The following is a 26,989-nucleotide window of genomic DNA, read 5'->3' as shown; positions in this document are numbered from 1 at the left end:
GTGTCCAGGATATTGCATTCATCTCCAGGCTCCTCACACAGGGCCCCTCGCGGAAGACGCTTGTCACGTAGTTTGTGAGGTGAGACCCTGTAGGAGTGGAGTGTGGGGATAGAGCCAGGAGTGCAGTTTCCAGGCTCTCGGCCTCACGTGGAAAGGTGCTGGCTCAGGTAGCAAATGGCCATCAACTGTGATTGGATGGCCATCAGCTGTGGCTAGTTGGCCGTCAGCTGTAACCAGTGAGCCATTGGCCACTAATATAACTGCTGTGGCTACGCTAGCAGCAAATGGGGGCTGGCAAGAAGATGGTGGCTGGCAAGCGTGGATTGCAGTTAGCACGGCAAAGTGTGGGTTGCGGATTGCAGAGAAGTGGACAGCAGGTTGCGGATAGTGTGGCTCCTGCTTCCTGTGTCTCCAACCAGCCGCCAATGAGAATATAGTGGTATGACTCCCCTATCTATGGCTCTGTGGGTGTTCCTTTTTGGCCTCACCATGTCCTGCGTTCTTATGTGGGGAGCGGGAGCTGAGACCCTGCATGACAGGCTCGTAGATGTTTTCTCTGTCCTCTTTTATTTCTCAGAGTGTAACAGGTTTAGGAAAGGTAGAAACCCACAGGGGACATAGTGAGAATGCCAGTAACTCAAGCATAAGAGAAATGGGCTCTTTCCCTTCCGTTTGGTGATGAAGAAAAGTGGACCCTCACATTCACTGAGGGCAAAGTCATGTTAGCGGCTGTAGATTTTGCTACAGAAAAAAACACCCAGCTTACAAAAACCAGACAAAAGATTTCCCAAATTGGCAATTTGGCAGCAGCACAACCTTGAGGATGCTTTCTCAACCACGGAGGGAAACTCGGCAGGGAGGATCGTGTTGAGAACAGAGCACAAAACCATGATAGTCTGTTGGGAATGTGCCAAAGAAAATCAAACAACAGATGAAATGAAGTTTGTCAGTCACGCCACTGGTTTCAGGGGCATATTGTGCCGCCTCCAGGAAATGAGTCATCCCTTGCAGAACCTGTCACAGCTTAAGTTTAATCAGCCTCCTAGAAGCTGCAAGAAAGCATCACTCTGTATTCCCACAAAAGATGGGCCGCCTGAGGCATCAAAACATAGAGGGAGAGCTATGGGTTACACAGGTGAGGAGAGAACCTGAGATGGCACCTGTGGGAGGAAAAGAGACGCCCACAGAAGAGGGAAGGGAAGCCTACTGATTGGCCCATGGTGAGCTGGTTCCAGGGAGAGGTGGTCATTGACGTCTGAGCCTCGTGTATCCACATGTGACAGGCTCAGGGGCGACCTTCTGCTGCTACTCCTCACTGCCAGGCTCCTCATCGCTGTCCTCCCCCAGGGGAAATGCCCTCCTGGACTTCTGGACTGCATGCATCCGGGTCTCCATGGGGCAGTCCTGGCCCAGGATTGCCTGCAGCAAGAGGCAGGAAGAGGAATCACTGCACATCTTTAACCAGCCTCCCCACTCCTTTCCCAGCTAGTTCATCCAAATCTGGCATCGCTCAGGAAAGGTGCAAGGAGCAAGCATAGGACCCTCTTCCTGCTTTCTGTATGTGCACGGGCTTCCCAGGGCACCTAGGTGTAGCGCCCCTAGTCAAGACAAACATCTGATATGTTTTCATTGAATCCTAACAGTGGTAGTGCAGGCTACAGATGAAATTGGTACCACCCCCCCATCAGACCTTCTTTTGTTCCTTTGAGCAGCCTCCACATCCATCTCTAACCCACCCAGACCCTCAAGGTGCTTACTCTTCAATAAGAGGAAAGTATCTTGCTAACTAAAATCATATGATGTGGCGCTCTGCCCTGGGGTTTTGACCTGGTAAAGATAATGGTGGATGTGAATGAATGAATGAATGAATGAATGTGCCCAGTGGAATTCTGCCAATTTTAGGGAGATAATTTGGTAATTTAGTAACTACACGTACTGCAACTACAGATTACCTTTGATGGTCCCTGTTCCCAACTCTTTACAAACTTCCCTTTTCCTTCTGAGTTCTCTGCTTAACTGCCTGGCGTAAGAGAAAAGTGAGGGGAGAGACGGGAAAATGAGGATGGGCACAAAGGAAAGATAAAGATGAAAAAGGGATTAGAAACCATGGCAAAGCAGAGAGACGATTAAGGAGGGAGGAAATAAGCCACAGGATGAAAAGGAATGAGAGACATGGAAAGACACAGAAGATTTTTTTTTAAAGCAGTAATCGGAGCCCCTTACAAGCTTCTCCTCCTTGGCTGGGGGGCTCCTCAGGTAGTAGCAGAGAGGGGCATAGGTGATGTTTACGACCCCGATGATGACCATGAGCCAGGGGAAGCCGATGGCATGCACAATGGCACCCCCGGTGGATGGGCCTGTGAGGAGCAAATCAAAGTCACTAGTGTTTACTGAGCCTCGATCACATGGGAGACACCACGGGAGGGACAGTAGGTGACCCAGAGGGCTCCCGGGGCCAGGTATTTCTGGCACTCTGGGAGGATCAGTCTCCCAGCTCCACTTCCAGGTGGTCCACCGCAGAAAAGAGAGATCTCCCCCGCCCTCAACATACCTACAGCAAAGCCCAGGCAAAAAGCCACATCGGCGATGGCATAGACACTCCCATACACGGAGCTGTGGCGCAGGTCCACCAGGTGTCCCATGACGGGCATCATGGAGGAATCCACCATGCCTGTGGTCAGAGCGAACAGGACGCCTTCTGTCAGCAACACCCCCATGCCCCTCCCTGACCGTGCATTCTCCCTCCCCCTCCTCCGCTAGTCCCCGCCCTCAGCACAACAGCCATTCCAGGTGGGACTACAGGCCCAGCTCTCTCCACCTGTACCAGCTGCCTTCCTGTCTTTCGGTCTTTCTACAGACCTCCTTGGATCAGCCTCAAAGCCAACATTGAGGGACTTCTTGTTCCCTTTAAGGGACTTCTTACCTATGGCAAAGCCAAGCCCTGCATTGGGGCCAATGAGGCCAAAAATATTATGAGCCAGAGGAACCTGTATGGGGAAGAAGGAAGAGTTCATCATGAGTCCAGCAGGGCTACGTGGGGGGTGGCACAACAACAACGCGCTTGCCCAGGAAATGCACTTATGAACAACACGCACTCTGTGCCACACGTATGATCTATTTGGATTCTCACACCTCCTTGTGAAGAAGACTCTTGACCTCCATTGAAGGGTATGCAAACTAGACTAGTGCTGTTTGGTTAAATGCATTGTCCAAAGTTACAGAGCTAACAAGTGGCAAGACCAAGTTTGAGCTTCATATTGGACTCCATTCCACCATAACAATGGTCCTTTTCTATTGCATAGACCCTTCCTCCCCTTTCTCTAACCCCCTCCACCCAGACACACATTTTTGTCCTCATTCTTCACTGAATAGAGGGAGTCTCCTCTCCTTTCTATTAGCAATATCATCCAAAGGTCTAGGCCAAACCCTAACTTGGTAGCCATTGGAGAGAGAAAACAGAGAGGAGACACCAATAACGAATTACCCATAAGCTAGAGGGCAGCTGGCATCAGCCGGCTTGTGAAATTCACTGTCTTGCCTGCCTTCCCCATTACCCACGGAAGCCTTCCTTTCCTCTTGTGCTGGTTCCTTACTCCCCCCCGCCCCGGGTCTCTGTCACCCAGAACTTTCCCAGCACACTCACTCCCTCCGAAGTTTAACCTACCTTTTAGCTGTTAGTAGCGGATAATAATTTGGGGGAATGATTCCTCAAGGGGTATTTATATTTTATCAAGAGTATTGGCTAAGATTTACTGTGGGCTCACTATATGCCAGACCCTGCTGTGGTTTACACAGATTATCTCAGCAACCCTGTGAGGTGCCATCAGAATCCTCTCTGCACAGAGGAGGATACTGAGCATAGAGAGGGGACATAACTAGCTCAAGGTCACGCAAGCATCAAGCGGTAAAGCTGGGACCGAACCTGGAGCTTGTACTGCTGTCCAGGACCTCAGCCTTTCTTGAGGGCTCAGTGTGTTACAGTCCTGTTCTCAGCTCCCTCAAGCCTAGGAGGCAAGTGTGCTTAAGATCCCCAGGTGAGGAGAAAAGGAATGCTTAGAGAGCTTGAACAGGGCTCTTGAAAATGGAGAAGCCCTTCTTTCTTTCTTCTTCCACCCAACATTCTGGTGCTGGAGGTTGGGGCACAGGTGATGGTTCACCTAGTGGCTTACAGGGTGCTGGCAGGATGAACAAATGAAGTCATAAAATGCACCATCTTGCTGCCCCAGAAATAGATACCAATCTGTACTGCTTCATATACTTGTACATAAAGCCTCAGACCTCTGGCTGTAGCGGCCCTGTCGGCCTCTGTCTCTCCTTCCCCACCTTCCTTCAATGGAATGCCTCATGACACTCCTCCCAGTGCTGAAGTCCTCCTTACGCAGAAATGGTCTTTCTGACAGTCCTTGCCAAGTCAACCCTCTGCTCATTTTAAAGGAAAGTGGTGTTTAAATGTCTGGGTTTCTCTCTCTCCGCTAGACCTTATTATACTTACACAAAGCAAGCTGGTACCGACTACCACCATGCCAATCAGGGAGCACAGCCACCTGGGAGAAAAGAGCTGTCATCAAATGGTGCAAAAGGAGAGATGCCTTCCGCCCGTCACCCCATCACCACCACTCTGGCTAGTCCTGCCACCCTAACTCTGGGAACCCCTTAGGACCTGAGAAGATGAACCCATCTGTACGTGTCCTTTCCTTCTCCTCATCTCTTCCCAGGCTCCATGCCTCTTTCCGTAGTAGAAGCAGAGGAGGTGCAATGGGACCTATTCTTCCTTCCCTTAGAAGAAGAACCAGTTGACTGACAAGGTACTTGCCCCTTGGGAGTAACCCTCAACCTTAATTCATGCTGTTTCCCAACTCAGACTATCTCTCCCCTATTCATATTTGATTTGGTCTTCAAGGTCTATCTCAAAAACCGGACTCAAAAAAATACCACACGTCTGCCTGTCTCTGATTTTTTATAGCAGTGATTTTTAAGCGTAGTTTTAAAATCCTCATGCTGAACTTCAAAGATAAAATTAAAGCTGTTCTTACTGTAGTGAAGGAACAGAATCCAGACTCATACCTCCTAGTCCCCACCCTTGGGGGCCTCTGATGCACCTCAGCAGAGCTCCCTAAGGCTCCATGGAACATAGTTTGACAACCGCTGCCCCAAAGTACTGCTTTTTTCATACCTGTTCTCTGTGGGGTTATTTTCTCTCTTCAACTGGACGACAAACATCTGGAAAGTCAGGGCTGTCCCTCACTGCCTCTTCTATCGCAGCCAGCTCAGGACCATCCTGCTCAGGACCATCCTTTCTCTATACTGCCTTACCACCCACCCACCCACCCCATCCTCCCGTTGGGCAGTTTTTATCCACGTGTACGTGTTGTAAACTTTCAACCTCAGAGAAGCTGTTCATCATCCCAGGTGCAGGGACAACCTCACAATACTGTCCCATCTTACATTCCTCTTGCTCCTCCTAGATCCCCGGGCTACCTACCGACCCATCTTGTTGGCCAACACACCAAAGAGGTTGGTGCCAATGAGATAGGACACGCTGGCAGGCAGGAAAGCTAGGCCTGTAGAAAGACAAAGGTCCGCACCTTAGGACATGCCCTGTGTACCCTAAAACACCTTGCTTCCTACAAGACGGTGAAGTCCCCCTGTTACCTTCAGGAATGCAAACCACTTTGTTCTGTGGGTTGGAGATCCTTGTGCAAACCCAGAGCGGATACCGTGGGACCCCACACCTCTGCGATCCTCAGGAGCAGTGCTTTGTTTAGCTTCGATACATTGAATGAGTTTCCAGCACCCACGTAGGTGAACGGCCCTAATGAGCCATTCTCATGTATAAAATATCCTTGGCTACCAGCATAAGAACATGAGCTTTAGAGAAAGACGTACATGCTTCCTGGGAAGCAAAATCCTGCCTTGCTATTTACCTGAGCTTCTGTTGCTCAGGTCGTGACCTTGGGTAAGTTACTAAACCTTTCTGAGCCTTGGTTTCCACATCTGGGAAAAGCAAAGCTATGATTATATCATCACAGTTTATAGTGAGGAGCAACTTAGATAACGTAGGTAAAGTATTTTGTAAACTGAAGCCCTGGTCACACTATTTTCTGTGACAATAGAGTCAGGAGCTCTGGAATGGGTTGGGGAGTCCCACCGTTCTGGATTCACACTGTGGCTTGGCCAAGTGTGAGCTCTGTGAACTTGGGCAATTTATTTACCCTCTCTGAGTCTCAGTCACCTGTTCAATCATTCAGTACTTTTGATGCGCTTTTACTATGTGCCAAGTATTCTAGGGGCTAGGAATAGAAGGGTGACTAACATAGACAAAAGCCTAGTTCGTGGGGAGCTTATATTCATGGGGGAGGGAGACAGATAATAAACAAGCAAATGAAAAAAATGAAAAAGATAATTTTGAAAAACGATAAATTCTGTGAGGAAAATTTAATGTGGTGATATGGCAGAATGACCAGGAGTAAGGGCTAACTTAGATTTGGGCTCAGGGAAGGCTTCTTTGAGCAGGCGACATTTAAGGTGAGGCCTGAATAATCAAGAGAAAGCTTTCAAGCAGAAATAAACAAACAAGCCCCCCAAACAAACACCTAATGTAAATATAAAGGCTTTAAGAAGAAACCACTTAGTCTGTTCTAGGAGCAGAAAGGAGGTCTGAAAGTGTGGCTGAAACACAATGAGCAAAGTCGAGAGTGATAGAAAATGTATGACCGGAATTTGGAAATTGGAATTTGGAATTTGTATGACCGGAGTTTATTCCAAGGGAAATGGGAAGCTTTGGCTGGAAATAGCATATTCTGATTTATAGCTTTAAAGTCCCTTGGGTTTGGTTAGAAGAATGGGTTCACAGGACAAGAGTGGAAGGCAGGAGCCACCTTCAGAACCCGGGAGCAAAGTGGTAGAGACTCAGAGGTCACGATGGAGAGAAGTAAATAAAATGGGAGATACTTTGCAAGTAGTGTCAGCGGAATTTTCTGTTGGATTGGGTGCGAGCATTGTAGGAGTGGGGCGGGAAGAGAAATCAAGGATGACTCCCAGGTTTTCGTCTTAATCAGTTGGGTGGCTGGAGATAAAAAGCTTGGGGAGATCATGAGAGGTTTGAAAGGATTATTAGACATCCAGCTGGAGACGCCCGGCAGTTGGCCACACGAGTCTAGAGTTCCCAGGACAGATCCTGAACACAGATGTGAACATTCGACTCACTGATTTATACATGGCTCTTACAGCCATGGGAATGGCTGGGCTCATCTAAGAAAGACGAGATGGAGAAGAAGGTCTGAGCTTTCAAGGACTACCTAAGGAGAGCTGACCAAAGGTAGTGAACACACAATGTGATATATAGATGATGTATTACAGAATTGTACACTTGATACCTATGTAATTTTACTAACCATTGTCACCCCAATACATTTTAATTAAAAAAAAATAAGTTAGCAGAGGAGGAGGAGGAGGAGATTACAAAGGGGAAAAGGAGCAGTCAGTGGAGCAGATGAGAGAGGATGTAATCCAGAAGACGAACAAACAAGGAGTTTGGCCTTTGACAGGAGCTGAGGTGCTTCACCATAAAGAGAAAGCAGTGATGTGGACATAGGTGCAGGAAAACTTGGTATTTTTAATGATGGGAATGTGTGAGTTCCCTTCTATTTCCTCAACAACTAGGAGCTGAGAATGATGAAGGTGAAGAGATAAGGGTGTATAGGAGGTCTGAATGGAGAAGTATAACAGTCATTTGGGAAAGTGGGAAGGAAACTAAGTCAGACTGAGAAAGACAAATACCATATGATCTCACTTATATGTGGATTCTAAACAACAGAATAAATGAATAAACAAAACAGAAACAGACTCGTAGATATAGAGAACAAACTGATGGGTGCTAGATGGGAGGGGAGTTCGGGGAATGAGTGAGAAAGGTGAAGGCATTAGGAAGTACAAGTTGGTAGTCACAAAAACAGTATGTGGAATATAGTCACTAATATTGTAAAAATTGTGTATGGTGCCAGATGGGTACGAGACTTATCAGGGGACCACTTCAAAAATTATATAAATGCCTAACCACTACACTTTACAACTGAAACTAATATAAAATAATATTGAATGCCAACTATGATTATGAAATATATATAGTCACGGGATGTAAAGTACAGCATAGGGAAGATAGTCAACGGTACTGTAATCGCTATGTACAGTGTCAGAGAGGTAGCAGACTTGTTGGGGTTATCACTTTGTGAAGGTTGTAAATGTCTAATCATTATGTTGCTTTGTACACCTGAAACTAATAATTAAAAAAGCCAAAAAAAAAAAGAAAGAAAGTGCGACTTATAGAAAGATTATTGGACAGTGTAAAACCCTACTTTAGTCAACTATAATTAAAAATAAATTTAAAAAAAGATTATAGAGGAGCTAAAAACAAAAAACAAAAAACCTACTTTAGATTTGTGGCCATAAATCTAAGGTGAGACCCAGCCTGGTTGTGTGTTTTTCTACAGTCCCATTGCATTGCTTATGTGCAGACAAGGAGTTGGGAACCAGATAGGCTTAACCAGAGTCAAAGCTTTGCCAGGAGACAACCCCACGGGAGAGTCAGAAAAGGAGTACCAATGCTCTCAAAGGAGTGACATTAATGATGGATTTCGATCCATCATGATGGAATCCAAGCTGAGTAAAGAAAGAAGTGAAGACGTGAGTGGTGATGGAAATAGCACCAGAACTGAGGCCAATGGATTGGTGATCTCAAAGTGGCCAAAATGTGTTGGTATGGAGGTATTAGAATACCTGAGCAGGGAATATGTAAGGTGATAATTAGAGTGCTTAGAATTGAGGTTTCAGAGGCGATACAATTAATGATAATGTCAAGGTCAAGATTATATAAGAGGAGAAAAAGATCATTGCAAGAGAGTAGACTAAGGAACAGGCTAAGATGTTCGTAGGATTATCCACCTGGACATTGAAGTCACAAAAAATGGTGACAGGAGTAGAATTATAAAGAATATATGCCAGGTGTTGACAGCTTTAATGAATGAAAGGGTTACTAAGGGTTCGCAAAGAAGAGGGGTGGCAGTCTAATCTAACAATGTGATCTCCAAAGGAGTCTCTACAGGGTCTTTGAAGGAGAATGAAGAAGAAATGACTCAGAAGCAGCAAAGGAGAGCAAAGTCTGGAGGAACATGGACTTTCCACCAAGAGGGCTGCAGGAAATGGTGTTCTCGGGTCTCAGTTAGGGCAAGAAGATGAAGGACATGCTCAGAGAAGAGGCTGAGGGCACAGGATGCTTGTCCATGACAGGGAGTTCCACGAGGCCCCGAGTTTGGGAGGCAGTGGGAAATTGGGTCAGATGAAGAAACTTCTGAAATATGGGGATAATAATAATTTCTACTAGGTAGGCTGGTTGTGAAACTTAAATGACGTAACATATATCAACCATTTGGCACAGAGCCTGGCCCAGAATAAATGTCATCTGTGTACTGGCTTTAACTATTGGCGTCATAACCGCTGAGGACAGGGTCAGGAGTTGGACCCACACCTTCTCACTCCAACTCTGGGTGTTTCCACCACCTGCACCACCAGTGTGGCAGCACAGACGGCTCTGGCACAAAGGACTCAGCAGTGTGAGTTTCGGTGGATCTCATCAGCCTCTCTCCCTCTCTGTACCGAGAGAAAACAGTGCTGCCTAATAGAAACTGTAGTGACAAACACAATTAAACCCAAAGTCAACAATTCACCAGTTATTGGCTGATGGCTTGTTTGCTTTTAATATTCTCTTCTCTGGGGTGGAAGTGAAGTATACGTTAGTGGCTTTATCTACTCAGTCTGTACAGGTGGCAGTCTATTTCAAGCTGTACACATTTGTTTATGTTTACTTGCCTTAAAGTTCTTAGAAGTTACAGCTAATGAACTGTTTACCCGATAGATGGAAATGAGCTCCTCTAGGAAGCCCACTAGCCTCCTATATCATCTTCGACGTCATTTCAAATGAGGCGGAGTTTCCTGAATGAGATTTTCCTCAGTGTGGCGTGGCGTATTCTTTAGCACCTGAGTGTAGTTTGCATTTCAGTGCCATGCGGTGCAAAACAGGTGTTCCAGACTATACGTCCACAGACATACATGTTTGTTTCACAGCACAGCGGGGGTGGGGATTACACAATAGCTATGACTATTGGAGTGATTTAAACAAAAACAGCCACGACAGTAGTACTCATTCTTGTTTACTGAGTGTATCCTGTGTTCCGTGCACTGTGCTGATCAATTTCTTTGTCATTCATAGATCCATTGAATCCTGAGAACAATGCTGAAAAGCAACTCCATTTTTACCAATGAAAAAAATGGAGTCCCCGAGAAGTTAAATAACTCACCCAAGGTCACAACCAGTAGGAGGCCCTCAGGATTCAAACCCAGGCAGGACTGCTTTCAAAAACTGAGCTCGTCCTCCACTCGGTGGGCGCAGTGGGCACACAGGGGCCATTCAGACAGTGCTCAGTCACAGATGACAACCACTCTCAAAAGCCTCACTTCCTCTCCTCCCAGCACAGGGAGCTGTTCTGCATTTGGAGCGATATTTTTCAAAATGGGGTCGCTGAGGCCATCTCAGCCCCACCAGGAAGTTCACTAGGAATGCAGATTTGTTTCACTGAATTGCTGGGTGGGGACCAGCAATCTGAGTTTTAACAAGTTCTTTAGGCGATTTGATGCAGACAGCCCTGACGGAGGAGTAAAGGATAGAGGAAGACAAAGCCTCCTCCTGCTCAGACTTACTGTCCGAGGGCTTTCTCCTGCAGCTTCCATTGCAGGGGGGACCGCATGGAATTACCCTGTGAGCTCCCTCGAGTCTCACCTGCCTGTCTGCTTCTCTGCACTGAGAGGAAACAGTGCGAATAGAAACTGTTGTGACGATCACAGTGAAGCCCACAATTTACCAGTTACTGGCTGACGACTAGCTTTTAACATTCTCTCCTGTGGGTGAAGAAGGCTGCAGAAGGGCCACGCGGAGCGGAGGTTGCCACCTGCATGGCTGGAGCCTCTGGGCGGGACATGCTGGCTGCCACGAGCACACAACTAACTCGATTAACTGTCATGGTCAGAGGCAGATGCAGCCCAGAAAAATTCAATTTGGGGCTGGAAGACTTGCTTAGAATCGTGCCCTAAAAATTAGATTTAGTGCTTTTTGCTGCATGCTGATCTATATCAGGGCCTTATCAGCTTCCCCTCTGGCCCCATAAGACTTTCCTCCCTGCAGTGACTGAGTGATTTGCACGTAGCCTTCTCTGTCCCCTGTCCTCAGGCTGGAAAGGGCGAGCACTTCCTCTCTAAGGTCAGATGGATCGCAAGGACATCTCTCCAAGGAGCAGAGGAGGCTGGAGGCCTCTCTCCTGGGCCCGGAGCTCTCTACTGGGGTACAGAGCCCAGCACCTTCCCTAGGTGAGGGCTACAGAACAACATACTGCACAAGCTCCCTTTTTTAGAGTGAAAAGATAGTGAAAGGGTAATCTGGGGGAAGGGGAGTTGAAGAGACAAAATGTGATGGTGATGATGGGACAGATTAATATTCTACAGGTGCAAAGCATTTCCACATAGAAGGCCATCTATCCCACAAGTTACCCTTCGAACTAGACAGTACTCTGATGCCTGAGATGAGGAAAGTGATGCTCAGAAAGTTCCCGTGATTTGCAGTTTTCATAGCCAATCAATGGAGCCTGAATGAAAACCTAGGCCCTTTGACTAGAAATCATTCATGGGTCTACCACATGGGAAGTTACTGCTCCATAGCCCCCATCCGCCCCATCCTACCCTGCCCTGCTTGAGCTGCTTCTACCCACCTATCAGGCTTGATTCGTAGGTGTGAACGGGCAGGTAATTCTACAAAGGAAGCACATTGTCCCTCTTTGACCCTAAAGAACTAAATCTGATGATGTCTCTTAATTACCTGAGAAAGGGCCCACGGTACACGTCTGCTCAAGGCTGAGCTGAGCACTGAGGTCACTTACCCAGCTGCCACTCAGGGGAGCACATGGTCCGCATCATCCAGATGGGCAGTGTGGGTTCCAGCATGGCCACTCCCATGTTGGCAAAGCAGAGGGAGCCTGGGGGACAGTTCTGTGAGGCACCATGGCTGCCCTGAAGCCCACACTCTCTCAACCCAAAGGGAGGCATTGTCAGCTTACCTGCAGCCACCAGGATATAAGGGTCTTTGAGAAGTGTAAGGAGCGGAGTCCCCTTGGCACTCTGAGAACATGGACAACACAAACTTCCATTTGTACTGTGTATACATCTCCTGTTTTCACCGACTCTGAGAACGTGCACACCTGGAGTTAGTGCAGCCCCCACGGGGTCAGGGCTCAGTTCCACAATGCCGCCCCACTCAGATGCCAATCACAAGCAGTGGATCCCTGGGTTACCCACACTGTGGTCGGACTGGGCGACGAAATCAGGATATTTAGATCAAACTTTCCCATTTGTTTTGCACTTTCTTATCTTTCTTCATGGTTTGATAGGGATTTCTCAGAGCCATCTTTGGCTTGGAGTCAGACAAATACCAACTCTGATATTTGACTGTGATAGAAGGACAGTCTGGAAGGATGCTCTTGGAGGAGAGGTTGCTTGGGTGGCCTCCAAGGGCTTCTCTAGCTCAGAGATGTTATCACTGTGAATACTCAGATCCCAAAGTCATTATCTCCTTCTGGTTCTGAGTTAAATATACATATATACATATGTGTGTACACACACACACACACACACACACACACACACATATGCCAAAAAACATATACAAGTGGACACTTTGGTCAACGTGGCTCAAGCAGTAGTTCGCCGTAATCAGATGTGTCTGGACACTGATGGTAACCACTTTGAGCACCTCCTATAATTGCAGAAGTCAAACGTGACTTGTGTTCATCTTTTGCTATCGGTATATATTGAGTATTACAATTTTAATAGTTTTTCCCTTTCTTAAAATGTGTATACATTTTTTGACACCCTCTGTATATATATAAACTTAGCACATGACTACACACATACACACACAAACAGAGTCATATGCTGCTTAACGGTAAGGATACATTCTGAGAAATGTGCCTTTAGATAATTTAGTCATTGTGCAGACATCATAGAGTGCCCATAAGATAGTATCACTTACTACACACCTAGGCTATGCAGTATGGTATAGCCTATTGCTCCTAGGCTACAAGGCTGTACAGGATGTTACAGTACAAAACAACACAAGATTAATTCATGCACAAGAGAAAATGATGCAAACAAAAGGTGTGGTAAGCACGAGATGTATGAAGCTGCTGCCAGCGTAACATAGCATAGTGTTTTACAGCAAACTCTTTTTTTTACAAGTAGAAAGAGTACATTCTAAAATAACGATAAAAAATATAGTATAATAAGTACATAAACCAATAACATAGTTGTTTGTTATCATTATCAAGTATTATGTACTGTACATAATTGTATGTGCTATACTTTTATAGGACTGGCAGCCAGGTAGGTTTGTGTACACCACAAACACATGAACGATATATGGTGCTATGACATTATGATGGCTATGAGGTCAGAACAGCTGCAATGTCACTAGGTGATAGGAACTTTTCAGTTCCATTATAATCTTATAGGATCACCGTTGTATACGAGGTCTGTTTTGATCAAAACGTTATGCAGTGTATGACTCTATCTATCTATCTATCTATCTATCTATCTATCTATCTATCTATCTATCTAATCTATCTATCTTCTATCTACCTATCTATTATCTATCTTCTACCTATCTAATATCTATCTATCTATTTATCTATCTCATACGGTTTCTTTGATTCTTCATAAGGCCCTTCCTCCATCTTCATCTAACATGAAGCCAAACTCCCTTTGAACCCCTCACACTACCCTAAATATGACCCTATCTGGGAATCCACGTATAGTTCTCTCTTTCCTTGACTCCATTCCTCTTTACCTTTCTTCTCATGGTTTGACAGGGATGAACTAGAGATGCCTGGGTCACTGTACTTAGCCATTCTGTATGTACCTCTTGACAATGGAGCTTGGTGTCTACTTACCTCAGGAGAGAATTTGGAAGGTTGTAGGATACAAAGCTGGAGTGCTAAGAAAGAAAGCAGGAGAGTGACAGTTTAGTTTGTCCACTGATTAGTTGGAGGCTTTCCACAGCCACACTGCTATCACCGTATCATGCACAGATCCAACTCCCTGAGTTTCTTTCTTCTTTCCTAGAGTGTGCAGTCCTTGATCCATTCGAACATGTCAAGACTGGCACCACAGCATACATAATGCATTCCCAACCTGACCTGGACTATCACCTTCCTGGTGACTTCTTATGGAGACTCACCTCCATCCAGTAGGGCCAAGAAGGCCAAGATGAGGAAGGGTGAAGACTTCCCAACAAACTCATACATCACACTTCCGAAGGGAGCTCCCACTGGAAGACAAAGTAGACACAGATTCCAGAGGTGAGGGCCAGTTCCCAGCAGGCGTGACTAGTCCACATTGATCCAATGAGTGTTTATTGGAGGTCTACTGGGGCTGACCTCCACGTGAGGTTCTAGGGATTCAGAGATGGAGACCCGGTTCCAAGGGACACACGTTCTAGTGGAGAAAACGTGCATGATTGGCGGGGGCGGTGGGGGGGGGGAACAAATAATTAGAACATGGTGAAACGTAAAGCTCAACAGCAAAGCTTCTATCTCCAAAGTGCTGTTTAAACACAGTGGAGTGAGTTCAGGTGGCTACTGGGCTTTGTCAGGTGGGTAATACTGGTGGGGAAGAATCATGTGTGGAGAACATGGAGGTGGCAGAAAAGAGAGTGGGATTGGAGAAGACGTAGAAGAAAGTCAGTGCTGCTAGAATATGAGTATTTGGGAGAGAAAGAGTAGAGCTTGGGAAGGTTGATTAGCCAAGGGCCCTGCACATCCAGATAAAGCATCTACTTGGTCTCGTGGCCTAGAAAGAAACATCAGTGTTTTTTAGCAGGGGAGAAATACCACCAGCTCTGGACATAGGGAGCTTCTCCTAGAGTACCTTGGAGCAAGGAGAGACTGTGCTAGAGTTCAGGCAGGAGGCCATATTCCAACTGAGATGTGATGAGGAGATAACCTTGAAGAAGTGCCTTCCTTGTAGAGGATATAACGGGCATATTCATTTGGGATTGAGAGGTGAGAAAGACCAGGATGCACTGGTTTTAGTTTGGGTGATTGGGTAGGTGGGTACTAACAAAGAGCAGGAGTTTTGTTCCATCTCCCCGTGGTGGTAGAAGGCAGGGTATGTGCCAGTGAAGAGACTTGTTTCCTCCTGAATTAGCTTATAAGCTCCTACAGGGTAGGAACCATGTCTGAGGCTTCTTTTCTCTATCCCCTCTGTGCTGGCATTGTGCTTGTACATAATAAGTGTTCAGTAAAAGTATGTGGCTTGTTCGACTAGTCAATTACATCATATGAAGGATGAACCTTAACAATAGTACAACCTTATGGTTTGGAGCTTGGGATTCGAGCCCAGAAAATCTGTCTGTGTCCTGGCTCTGGCATTTCCAGGCTGTGTGACCTTGGATGACTATCTTATCCTCTCTTATCCTCATCTCCAGAATGAGGGCAATCATTCCTCCCTCACAGCATGGTGCTGAGGACTGCAGGAGATTCTGTCCAACACATGTAGCACAGAATCTGACGAAGAGCCTGCTCTCACGTTGAAAGCTGGACACGTGTGGAAGCCAAGGAGGCTAACGTGGGGAGATCCACACCTTTGAGGAGACCAGGTTTCTGGGCCATTCCCAGGCCCTCATGGGCTCTTCGGCTTCTTAAGGGGAAAGAGATTTGCTTTTCCTGGGCAAAATTTTAGCACACATGATTGGAGAGAAGTAAAGAAAAATATCGTCTTTCCTGACCTTAAGAAACCCTACCTCCTGGAGCCATCTTCAGAGAGTCTGCAGTTCCTCACCCTCCTGAACCTAGATCTGGGGACAGGAGCCACTTACCCAGCAGGCCCAGCGCCAGGCCCCCCAAGGCAATTCCCATGGCACGGCCTCTCTCGTCGTCATCGGTGTAGATGTTTGCCAGCATCCCCAGACCTGAGAGTGACAGATGAAGTTGGCATTGCAGGAGTTCTCTCTGCTCCTCCCACGGAGTCCCTGGCCCCCGCCCTATTATAACTTTAGGGGTCTTAGCTAGAGTTTCAGCTTGAAAGCTTTTACAAAACTGAACCCACAGTATTTTACAAACACTGCCCCCCCATTCCCTCAAATACCCACATTGCTCACTCCTATTCAGAATATTGTTGGAAATGCAAAAGTCTCTGGGCAGAGTAACACAGTATACGGTTGTCCCGTGCCACTGCATTTCATATTGTTTTAGCATTTCCTAGCACTTTTCCCTGAATGAAGAGACATGGAGTAAGTCAAAGAAGGGAAAATCTATGACCATGAGAGCTGTTTTCTTTACCAGGGATGCCCTGAAAGAGCATGGAAGTCCTGAGTGCCTGGAAGAGAGCACGGGCTGGGCACTCATGTCCATCCACTGATGTGTAAAATGGCGTAGGAGTACATTCAATATTGGATTTGATAATACTTTACAAACTGTGACAGTGCTACTGGTAGTATTAACACTACCGTGCCTATAAAAGGGTAAGAGGGGACCGAGAAAACACCACAGGGTGGCATTAAGTAAAAGCCTGGCCTACTTCATGGTTGTATCTTGGACTTGCTCTGACTTGAGCTAGCAGCATCTAAACATGTTCAGAGGAAGTTAAGTCAGGGACTTACAGACACTGACAGCAATTCTACAATTATCTTGTTTGTGAATCACAATTCCTGTCTCCTGGGATATTTTCCTTAATTTCTTCATGTAAATCTTATAGGGTCTGAAGGTAGTAAGAGATGGTAAGAGAGGTGGTATATGCATGTGTGTGTGTGCGTGTGTGTGTTAGATGTCAGCATTACCTGCAACCGATGAAAATGAAGATCCAATGCCTTGAAGGGTTCGAGCCACAAACAGCAGAGTATAGGTACCAGAAAAAGCAAACACTGGGCAAAGAGAAAAGCAAGAAGCTCCAGTTAGTAAATTGCCTTTGTTCACTGGCCACCAGAAAACGTGCCATGATATTACAGACGTGAGCCATTCCGCATATGTTTTAATAAAGCATGCTCACTGATCCCTGTTTTTGGAGTTGCCTTTCTAATCTCTCACCCCTTCATCAGGATTGCATTTTAATTGGAACAAAGCCTGAGAAACCACAGAAGCATAAGCCGATTCACTACACAGTGGGTAAAAGGCTGGATTTCCACATTTCCTGCCCGAAGTCTGACATCCAACCTTCTGACCACTGAAATTAAGGCTGTCCAAGAAGTCCAGTGCCCTGGTCTTGGAACTGGATCCTTCATATGCAACACCCAGATTTGATCTTTGCTGTTGTTGGGCTCCATTGGGTGACCTGGAGGTCGGGCACAAAAGCTATGTGTACCTGATTGGGTAGATATTAAAATAATGTCTGCTATCCAATTGGATCCTTCCCCTTACCTTATGTTGAAAGATCTTCTAGCCAAATGAAATCAGGGAGTATTTACTAAGTACTACTGAACATGAAGTTGTGCTAGACTCTGCAGCAGATATGAAATAGACATCCAGTTCACACCCTTGAAGAGGTTGAGTCTACTAGAGACTAACCTACACAAAACTGAGAACCAAACAAGAGTGTGTTATCAAAAAGTAAATTACAGGGTGTTGCTGTAAGGTTGGTAAGTGCAGACATGTCTCACCTCCAGTTCCAGGGCAATACCCCCAAAAGACAGAAGACTCCCGCCCAGGCGGTCTGCATCAGCAGAATTGGAATCCCTTTGCCCATTCATTACAGATGTTTTTGCTTGTTTGCCGTCTTATAATCTTCTCCCACTCCTTCCCCACACGACCACACCGTCTCCCCAACATGCACATGCGTGGTCTGCCCTTACCAGGCTTCTAGAACCCTCTCCTAGGCTTTTGGATTTCCAATCTGTTCAAGGTCAGCTCTTCCTATACCTTTTGAGAATATAGTGACCAACACATCTCGGTTTGCCTGGGCTTTCCTGGTTTTAAAACCAAAAGTCTGGCATCCTGGGAGGCCCCTTAACCCCAGGCAAAGGAAAATAGTTGGACATCCTATTTAGGAAGACCAAAGCAATTTCTTTTTCACTTTGCATCTTGACACGGGCCACCATTTCGCTCCTAATCATATTAAGCAATGTCCCCAGCTGGGGGCCTTTGAGGTGGTAATAGACAGCAGCAACCTCTTTTTAGTATTAATATTTCCAAAGCCCTAACCCTCATATGACATAGAAGACCCCAAACACCAAACCTTTGCTAGAATCAGGCCAACTCCATATAGCAACACTGGTTATGGCGTGGCAGCAATAATTATTATTAAATATATACAGTTTGATAGATAAGTAAAGCTTTCAAAACATGAGTTTTTGGCAGCGAGTCAGGCGAGGACCTTATTATGCTAAACAGTCTGGGATCCTCTAGCATTATCTTATTCCACAGGATGTTTGTCACGTTTCCCCAGGCAAGCACTGAAACCCAGGGTCCTTACGACTTTGATTAAATTTAGCTTTAAACCCTAGCTCTAGAAATCACCTCTCTCCCTCTGTCTCTCTCTCTCCATATATATATGAAAAAATGTACACACATGACTTGTATTCATCTTCTGTTGTCGGTATATATTGAATATTACAATTTTAATGCAGTTTTTTCCTTTCTTAAATTGTGTGTATATTTTTTTGGCACCCTGCACCCTCTGTATATCCCTAGAGACCTAGCCTTTCCCCTGGATAACCAGCAGCCCCCAAGGCAGCAGAAGACAGTAGTACAGACTGACTAAAAGTCACAAGGTCCGGACTTCTGGCAGGCTAAAGATAACATCTTGAGCTAAGTTATGTTCAGCTCCTGAGTCCTAAGGTAGAATGATCCCCAGGCTACTTTTCCATGAAACCAGACAAGGGGACTCTGGAACAGACCTCAAAACGGTCCTCAAGACCTGAAGAAATGATTTATTACCCTTACTTCACCGTTGTCCAGTCAACTCCAGCTCTACCCGAAACCCCTAACCGACGATGTCTTGTGAATATGCTCTATAGAATCTGTAACCTACACACCATCAAAGAGTTCGGGCTTTTGAGCATTAGCTACCCCTTCTCCTGGGGGGCACCATTCACAGTAATAAAATAGCCAATCTTTCTCCACTGCAGTTCTCCATGTTTAGTGTTTGGCTCTGTTAGCGCTGGGTGGATGAACTCTCTGTTCAGTAACAGCATCTTCAACTCCTGGGGAGCTGGAAATGTGTCTTTTCATGCTTTACCTTCCAACAGAGACCTTTACCATCGAGGCATAAAATATGCAGGCCAAAAAGGGTTGTAGAATCACTAATGTTTCATTTTGGTGAAATAGACCAGTAAATTAAATAGTTTTTAATTTACTGTTTAGCATGGGCTGAGCTTCTAGAAGTTCCACAAACGTTTCTAACTTGAATTTCCTCACGTTCTTGGATTCAGCTAAAATTTTCTCAAGTAAGCTGCAGTTTCCAGAAAGAATGTCACACAGTGAGCTCCTGCACTTTGCAGCCTTGCAGCCTGGAATGCGACAAACTCCTGTTTAAGCTTTTGTTGATAAGGAGTCAAGCCCTATGCTGGAAGGGAAGAAAACCTGAGGAGAAGCAATAGAAAAGGCAGAAAAGCAACAGGAAGGTGATAAGCAAAACAGGAGGGATAAAAACATGTCATTCCGAGCAGTCAGCAGAGGATCAGGAGCCACTAGTGGGGTCCACAGCACCCCTTTCATTCCTTCTTATTTGAATTCTCAGGGTCAATTGCCAGACATGTTTTTTTCCACTCATGTTCTTATTCCATCTCCATTTATTTAGGAATATTTACGTGCTACTGGATAGACTGTTTACCTTTCTCTTTCTTGTTTCTTTAGCAAATCTATTTTTCTGTGTGAGAATATTTTCTAACCTTCAATTGTTCTTATTTGAAATAGACTTTTTGGGAATTTTCCAGTTACTCTTGTCCAATTCAGGTTCTTTGTTAGTTGCCTTTTACCTTTGGATATCAAAATAATATGATCGCTTCCCAAAGATGGGAGGTTTGTACTGAACTCACTCAAGGGATTACTCTCTCTCTCTCTCTCTCTCTCTCTCTCTCTCTCTCTCTAGCACACTCAGTAAAACAGCCTCCACAATTTTCCCCAGCTGAAGGAAGTGAACTATCTATTCCACAGCAGAATATACAAATTCCAGCCAGACCGAATTGCCATTATTATTCTAATCCCCATGCCAAAAACTGCAAAACATTTAAATCAGCATCATAGGCCACTTAGCTAACTCAACCCAGCCTCCTTCATTGCAGTGCAGGTGATAATATCAAAGTGGAAGGGGAAAAAAAGGAGCACATTACTTACTAACTGTGGAGAGAAACATGATAACAAAGCCAGCAAACATGGGAATGTGATATCCAATCCTAAAAGGGATTAAAAAAAAAAAAAACTTAGAAGAGTTCTACTAGACATCCTTATACTCGGACTATATATTTTCATATAACTGGTAAGAGAAATGTAACTGGGAAGAGTCATTTGAGTACATGGTAAAATATGTCCATGAATGCAAGAGATGGGATATGACATGTGAATGCATATAAGCAAATAAACAACCATGCAAATGTATCCATAGACCAGGACCAAAGCATTCGTTTCCAGAAAGGATAGCCTAGCTAGAGTGTAAGCCCTTTGAAACATCAGGATAATCCCAAACACACCTGCCAAGAAGCCAGTGCTCTAGACTACAATAGGCTTGTCCCATTGGCACCCTCATCCCATTGGAGCCACGTTCCAGAACACTGAACTAACATCAAAGGTGTAGTTCTGTACACTGGTTCTCTTCTTGGTACTCAGTAGTCATTATATCACGAAGAAAATATGAAGCCTATGGCATTTCCTCAACGTCATGCTATCTGTGGTAACCAGCTTTCCCAACAGCTGACTGTCTTGGGGCGCAAAAAAGTGAGTTTCTTTCTTTTTCCCTTCTAAGCACCTTTATGATACCTTATCCCATCCTCTTATTGCTGAGCCCTTGAGCACCCACTGAGATACCTGTTGGTGAGAGGCCCCACGAATGGGTTGACCAGAAGTTGCATCAGAGCCTTTGAAGCAAACAGAACGCCGACCCGTATGTTCTCTTCCTCCAAGAATTCTGTGTCTTGCAGACAGTTGTTTTTATGGGCTGAGATGGCTCCAGTGACTGGAGGGCTGATGGTACTAGAAGTGCCATTTGTCCATGCTGTGCCACGGGGCGCACTTTCTTCAATAGCCATGGTGTTGTTATCAAAGAAGGAGAAGATGGTGGAAAAGGCAGGAGAAGTGAGGGCATGCTGGGAAGTTGTGACCGGGCTGAGGTACAAAGTGTTGACTTCTTTAAGTTCTGTGGCATATAGAAAGGTGGGCACAATGGGCACTGAAAGTCAAGAAGGACAAGTCATGAGGGCTAAGAGCAGGTTGTCTTTCTACCATCAGTCAGTTCAGGGGCATTGCTATGAGGTTCTGTTTCATGCTCAAGGCAGGTGTCCTAAGTGACATGATTTGAAGCCCCCAAAAAGACTGTGCCTGCCCCAAATTATCCTATTAGCGAAAGTACCTGAATTCCAACCGACACACCATTGGTCCTCATTATTCATGGATTCCCTATTGGCCAATTCACCTACTGGTTAAAATTGATTTGTAGTCTCAAAATCAATACTCGTGACGCTATCATGCTTTTTCTTGGACATACATGTGGAGAGCGGGGAAATTTTTGAGTCATCAGATGCTCACTTTCCCAGCTGAGGTTGAACAACGCGAACTCTGCTTTCCTGTTTCAGCTCCCAGGCAGAGATGGCAGAGCATGGAGCCAGGAGCAGCAGGCCAGTGTGGGGTGAGAGGCTCCAGCTCTGGGGCCAGATGGACGGACCTGGGATCCCAACTCGGGCACCTGTTAGTGAGGCAGCCTCAGACAAGTCACTCGCTTAACTTTCTGAACCTCATTTTCTCTTTTTAAAAGAAAATAGAATCTACCAGGATGCATTGTTTTATGGATTTAAGATTCTCACCTATATGGGATGTGAGCTGTATATATTTCCTGTAGGAGCAATGATTCAGTATTGTCTAAATTCAGTGTTTGCAGCGACTTTAGAGGACCTAACCACACATAACAAGAACTGACTATATTGGATTAACAATTTGTCTCAGAAAGCTTCTTGTTTAAAAGCATACATTTTACCCAAGTGGGGCAAAGTTTTAGCACCCATTTATATACTGGCATAACTGAATGTGAAGAATAGACTACCAACTAAAAACAGCAGGACTCTGAGGGAACGCACCGCCAGGAAGGCGGGTTCTGATCAAATGCTGGATATCGATAGGAAGTATGTTATTTTGGTAGAGCAGACGCTGGAAAGGCAACACAGTGAGAAGACTCACTGTTGCAGAGGCCACTGGAGACATGAGCACCTTGGAAGACAGCATAAGGAGGAAGAAAAGTAATGCCCGTTCTGGCTTCAGTCAGCTGATTTTTTTGGTCAGATGCTCTCTGATTTTGAACCTCTGAGCCTTTCAGCAATGGTTAGCAAGCTCCAGACTCCATGCTGTGTCCTCCACTTTTCAGCAAACTCTGTGTGAAGTCCATTCACTGCTGAAAGCACTCAGCGTGTGTGCTGTGGGAGCCCAGAGCAAATTACCCCAACACAAAGGCCCCGACGTACCCACCACAGTAAGCAGCATGTTGTCCAGGAGCAGCGCCACAAACACCACTACCAGCACCAGCTTCCGGGACTCTCTCCCCTCCTGCAGCCACCGCCGAGGGGCGTCCAAAACCGTCCTGAGCATGGTGAGGACTGGGCTGAGTTCTCAGGGAAGGTCCTTCCGCAGCCTTTACCGAAGAGGGGAGAAAGTCTGCCCAGGCAAGTGAAACTCACTATTAAAATAAAAAGTACAAAGAGTTGCACGTAGTCCCTGGGATGGTATTTGGAAATATTCCCGTGCCTGTGTCTCTGGTCACTTCTTATACATCTTAATAACTTCACCTGGTTTCCAGAATACCTTCCAAGTAAGTGCTACACTCACCAGGTTTTCTAATGGGGAATTCTGCCTAGCACGTTATGAGGGTTCTGGAGATCACCTAGCTTTTTGTTTTTCAAATGTCAGTCATTTGCCTATCACCTCGATGGTTATGGCCTATCTGAGGACTACTTGTACTATTATTTCCTTAGTCTTTCCCTGTAACTCCATTAAAAAAAATGAAATAAATTAAGAAATTATTGTTTGAAAAAATAACTTTATGTGCCATGCCAAAAAAAAAAAACACACACAAAAAACCCCCACACACAACACAATGGTCTGTGTCTGGGTATCACCTCAAAATATCTCATGTGCCACAAATGTGACTCATACTGCCCACTGAGAATCACTGACCTAGACCAACAGTTTTCTCTCACAGACGAGAAATCTGAGACTCCAGGCTGGGAGATTTGTGTCAGGACACAGAACTACAGGAGTGCACCTTGCCATCTTCCCGTGCTCTGTGGTACAGGAAGCATGCTTATTCTTTTGTGCAAGCTATAAATCCCTTCTCAGAAAGGTGCGTTACTCTGTGTAAATGAAATACTAACTTTCCTGGTTAGTTTTATACTTAGGATTTCATGTCATTAGTCAGCATTAAGTAATAGCATTTTGTTAAACTTCAGGTAACAACAGTTTCTGGCAAGAATTTCATTTTCTTTTGTAGGGCTTTTCTCTTATGGTATCAACGATACCTATCACATAAATTTTAAAATAGATTACTACCATGCAATGTATCAGGCTCCAAAAATTGTACAGCTTTTGATTTGGTAACTCTATTTCTAAGGATGTGTCCTAAGGAAATGATCAGAAGTATAGGCAAAGACTTAATGTTTAAAATTATGAATTGCCGAATTATTTATATTAGTGAAAAAATGAAACATTTTAATAGTAAATGTAAACAGCTCTTAAAATCATGTTTTCAAATAATTTCAATGACGTAGAAAATACTCTCAGTATGATGTTAAGTCGTAAAAAAGATATTAAACTGTATAGTTTGACCTCAGTTATATAAAAAAGAAATTTATGTCCACATTTTAAAAAGACTAGAAAGATATATACCCAAATGTCAGCTGTTAGAATCAATGACTTAAATTATCTTCTTTTTCTTTTTCTGTAATTTTTAAATATTTTATAATTAACTACTTCCATAATAGAAGTAAATAATGTTAAATGTTTATTGCTGGGGTTCAATAGTCAGCCTCAAATGTTGGAAGTATCCAAGCACTGAGCTACTATATGACTCTCTTCTGTTCTAAGACCAGGGCTGGGAGAAGAACGTTGTCCACACTACAATTCTAAGTAACCATGTATGCAATCATTTAAGACCCTTCATTTCTCTGTATCAATAAGGTATTTCTACATACAAATTTACTTAGGAGACACAAAGAAGAAAGTAAAGAGACTAAAAGTAAAACAATAGAAAATTTAAAAAATGCAAAATGGAATAAAATAAGTACTATAAAGACAGACCAAAAAATACAAACAAAATAAAACCAACCAACTAACCAACCAACCAAACAGGAATTTGCCAACAAATGACTCATCAACTTTACATTAGAATCAAAATTCTCTGCTGAGAGACACATACTACAAGGAAGGATTACATTTGTCCAGGGAGAGAAATTTCTTACCTTAGAGCCCATCTTGTGTGAGGTACTCAGTGAGCTACTGGCACCTGTTAACAGTTCAGTGGGGACTCTGTTCTCTGAAAGTGGCTGTGCTGATGGATTTATTGCCACCTGTTATCTGAGGAAGCCATGTGTGGCCTTTGTCCACAAAAATTTAATTGGAACAGGTTTCATTCAGACCCTTAGCTCCCTGCGTCAGAGGCAGGAAAGCAGGACTGGGGAGAATAAAGAGAGAGGAGAAATTATCCTAAGCAGAGATGCACTGGGCTGCGCTGTTTTTCATCTGTGCTTATCTAGCATCGAGCTCTTTAACCCTTGACTAGGCCTGAATGCACACTGGAAGACAAAATAGAACCAGAGTGTAGTTCCTGTCCCTGCTACTTAGTCAGACAGGCTCCCATGTACCTCAATTGCTTTCTGGAAAAAACCAAATCTTAGAACAGCCACAGGACAAAACAAAAAAACAAACAAAACTATCCATCTTGTTCTCAAGCCATAAAAACCCAACATCTCTGGCCTCTGTAAAGGCATAGATTGTGTGCTGTCACCTTTGCATCCCAATACTAGCTCAATGCCTGGCCCACGGTAGCCTTCAGCAAACATTTCTTGGATGGATGACTGGATAGATGGCTACATGAGAGAGTACGGCTCATTGTGGGATCTCGGAGTGGCACTATTGATCTATATTTTTCTGCTATTAAGAGTCAGCAGTGGGGCAAAGGCCATAAACACAATTTACAAAAAAGCAAGTGCAACTAATGAGCAAGTATAGCAGCAGAGCTTTCCTAACTGTGGAACTGGTGGGACCCTCCTGACCGTATGAATTCACTTGGGAACTTTCAGTTTCGGCCTAACCGAGAAGGACAGAACTTTAGAGGAAACCTGGAACGAGAAATAGGGGGAGGCGGCAAGAACATTAGGGATTTCTTAGGGCTGCTGTAACAAATTACCCCAAAATGAATGGCTTAGAACAACACAAATTTATGATGTTAGACTTATGGAGGTCAGAAACCCAAAATAAGTCGTATTGGGCTAAAAATCAAGCTGTTGGCAGAGCTGCAATCCTTCTGGAAACTCGATGAGAGAATTCATTTCCTTGCCTTTTCCAGCTTCTAGAAGCTGCCTGCATTTCTTGGCTGCTGGCCCCTTCCACCTTCAAAGTGGGCAGCGCAGTAATAACTCTGTCTTTAACTTTCTCTCTCTCTGCCTCAGCCTCCTGTCTCCCTCCTTCACTTATAAGAACCTGTTGGAGGCCACCTGCTTAGAGCACAATGCTCGTAACACCAAGGTTGCCGGTTCGATCCCTGGCCAGTGTGGGCTGCACTCTCTACAACTGGATTTAAACAACTACTTGACTTGGAGCTGATGGGTCCTGGAAAAACACACTTAAATAAAGTTAAAATGAACTTGTTGGGCTCACCCAGACATTACAAAGTAATCTCCCTATCTCAAGATCCTGAATTTAATCAGATCTGCAAAGTCCCTTTTACTAAATAAGGTAACATACGTGTTTCCCTGAAAATAAGACCTAGCTGGACAATCAGATCTAATGTGTCTTTTGGAGCAAAAATTAATATAAGACCCGGTATTTTATATTATATTTATTATATTATATTAATTATATTATATTATATTATATTATATTATATTATATTATAGACCCGGTCTTATATTATAGTAAAATAAGACACATTAGAGCTGATTGTCCGGCTAGGTCTTCTTTTTGGGGAAACACGGTATTCACGGGTTCCAGGGTTAGGGTGTGGACATCTCTGAGGGGGCATTGTTCCGTCTACCACCCGGAGCTTGGCATACCAGCCTCTTTACACACCCTGTGACCTGAGCCTCTATGGAGAGAGGGGGTTAGGGCCAAAAGATGGAGGAGTCGTATTAATAAAGACATTTACAAGACTCTGAGCGTAAGGCAGTGAGGTGTTTGGAGACCAGGTGACACTTCTGCCACCATGATCTGGAACCCAAACTTCATGCAGTTTTGGTACTCTGAGGGCTTAGGGCAGCTACCAGCAAAGCAAAATTGTGTCTACTAGAGAACATCAGCAGCCAAAGGCTTGGGTAAAGTCCTTTCTCCACAGGGAAGAAAACGCTGTTTTGAGATACCACCAAACTGGGGATGCCCCAAATTATTGGAAAACCAGGGTTTGGGGAGCTGAGAGCCTGAGAGAGCAGGTACAGGCTGAGAATAATCACACTTCGGGCATTAATAGAAACAACAATAATAATAGTCATCATTTA

At 44.8% G+C, this 26,989-nt stretch overlaps 1 protein-coding gene across 4 annotated transcripts; it reads right to left on the bottom strand.

Moving 5' to 3' along the window:
* Window positions 1-616: 616 nt before the first annotated feature.
* SLC18A1 (solute carrier family 18 member A1) lies at window positions 617-24,923 on the bottom strand. Of its 4 annotated transcripts, none has more exons than XM_033134647.1 (16): window positions 24,740-24,923; window positions 22,751-22,962; window positions 21,108-21,468; window positions 20,421-20,479; window positions 16,931-17,014; window positions 15,971-16,063; window positions 14,333-14,422; window positions 14,046-14,089; window positions 12,159-12,219; window positions 11,982-12,077; window positions 5,483-5,561; window positions 4,493-4,544; window positions 2,924-2,987; window positions 2,552-2,671; window positions 2,224-2,357; window positions 617-1,419 (listed from the first exon to the last, which is right to left on the bottom strand). In XM_033134647.1, exons 2-16 carry the CDS (start codon window positions 22,872-22,874, stop codon window positions 1,306-1,308), a joined length of 1,575 nt encoding a protein of 524 aa, XP_032990538.1. In that variant the 5' UTR covers window positions 22,875-22,962; window positions 24,740-24,923; the 3' UTR covers window positions 617-1,305. The 4 variants fall into 4 exon arrangements, with proteins under 4 accessions (XP_032990538.1, XP_032990539.1, XP_032990540.1 ...); XM_033134648.1 differs by having other exon boundaries at window positions 22,751-22,940; XM_033134649.1 differs by lacking the exon at window positions 11,982-12,077.
* Between the last annotated feature and the right edge of the window lie 2,066 nt (window positions 24,924-26,989).

The sequence above is a fragment of the Rhinolophus ferrumequinum genome, chromosome 18 (genome assembly GCF_004115265.2).
Source record: "Rhinolophus ferrumequinum isolate MPI-CBG mRhiFer1 chromosome 18, mRhiFer1_v1.p, whole genome shotgun sequence".
Taxonomy (NCBI): Eukaryota; Metazoa; Chordata; class Mammalia; order Chiroptera; family Rhinolophidae; genus Rhinolophus; species Rhinolophus ferrumequinum.
This window is presented reverse-complemented; position numbering and strand designations above follow the sequence as displayed.

Coding starts and splice junctions, on each gene's coding strand:
- SLC18A1 (XM_033134647.1), bottom strand. CDS start 22,874: ATGCTCAGGACGGTTTTGGACGCCCCTCGGCGGTGGCTGCAGGAGGGG. Junction 12,078..12,158: donor TTATATCCTGGTGGCTGCAG/GTAAGCTGACAA, acceptor ACTGTCCCCCAG/GCTCCCTCTGCTTTGCCAAC. Junction 2,358..2,551: donor TTGCCTGGGCTTTGCTGTAG/GTATGTTGAGGG, acceptor TGCTCCTCACAG/GCCCATCCACCGGGGGTGCC.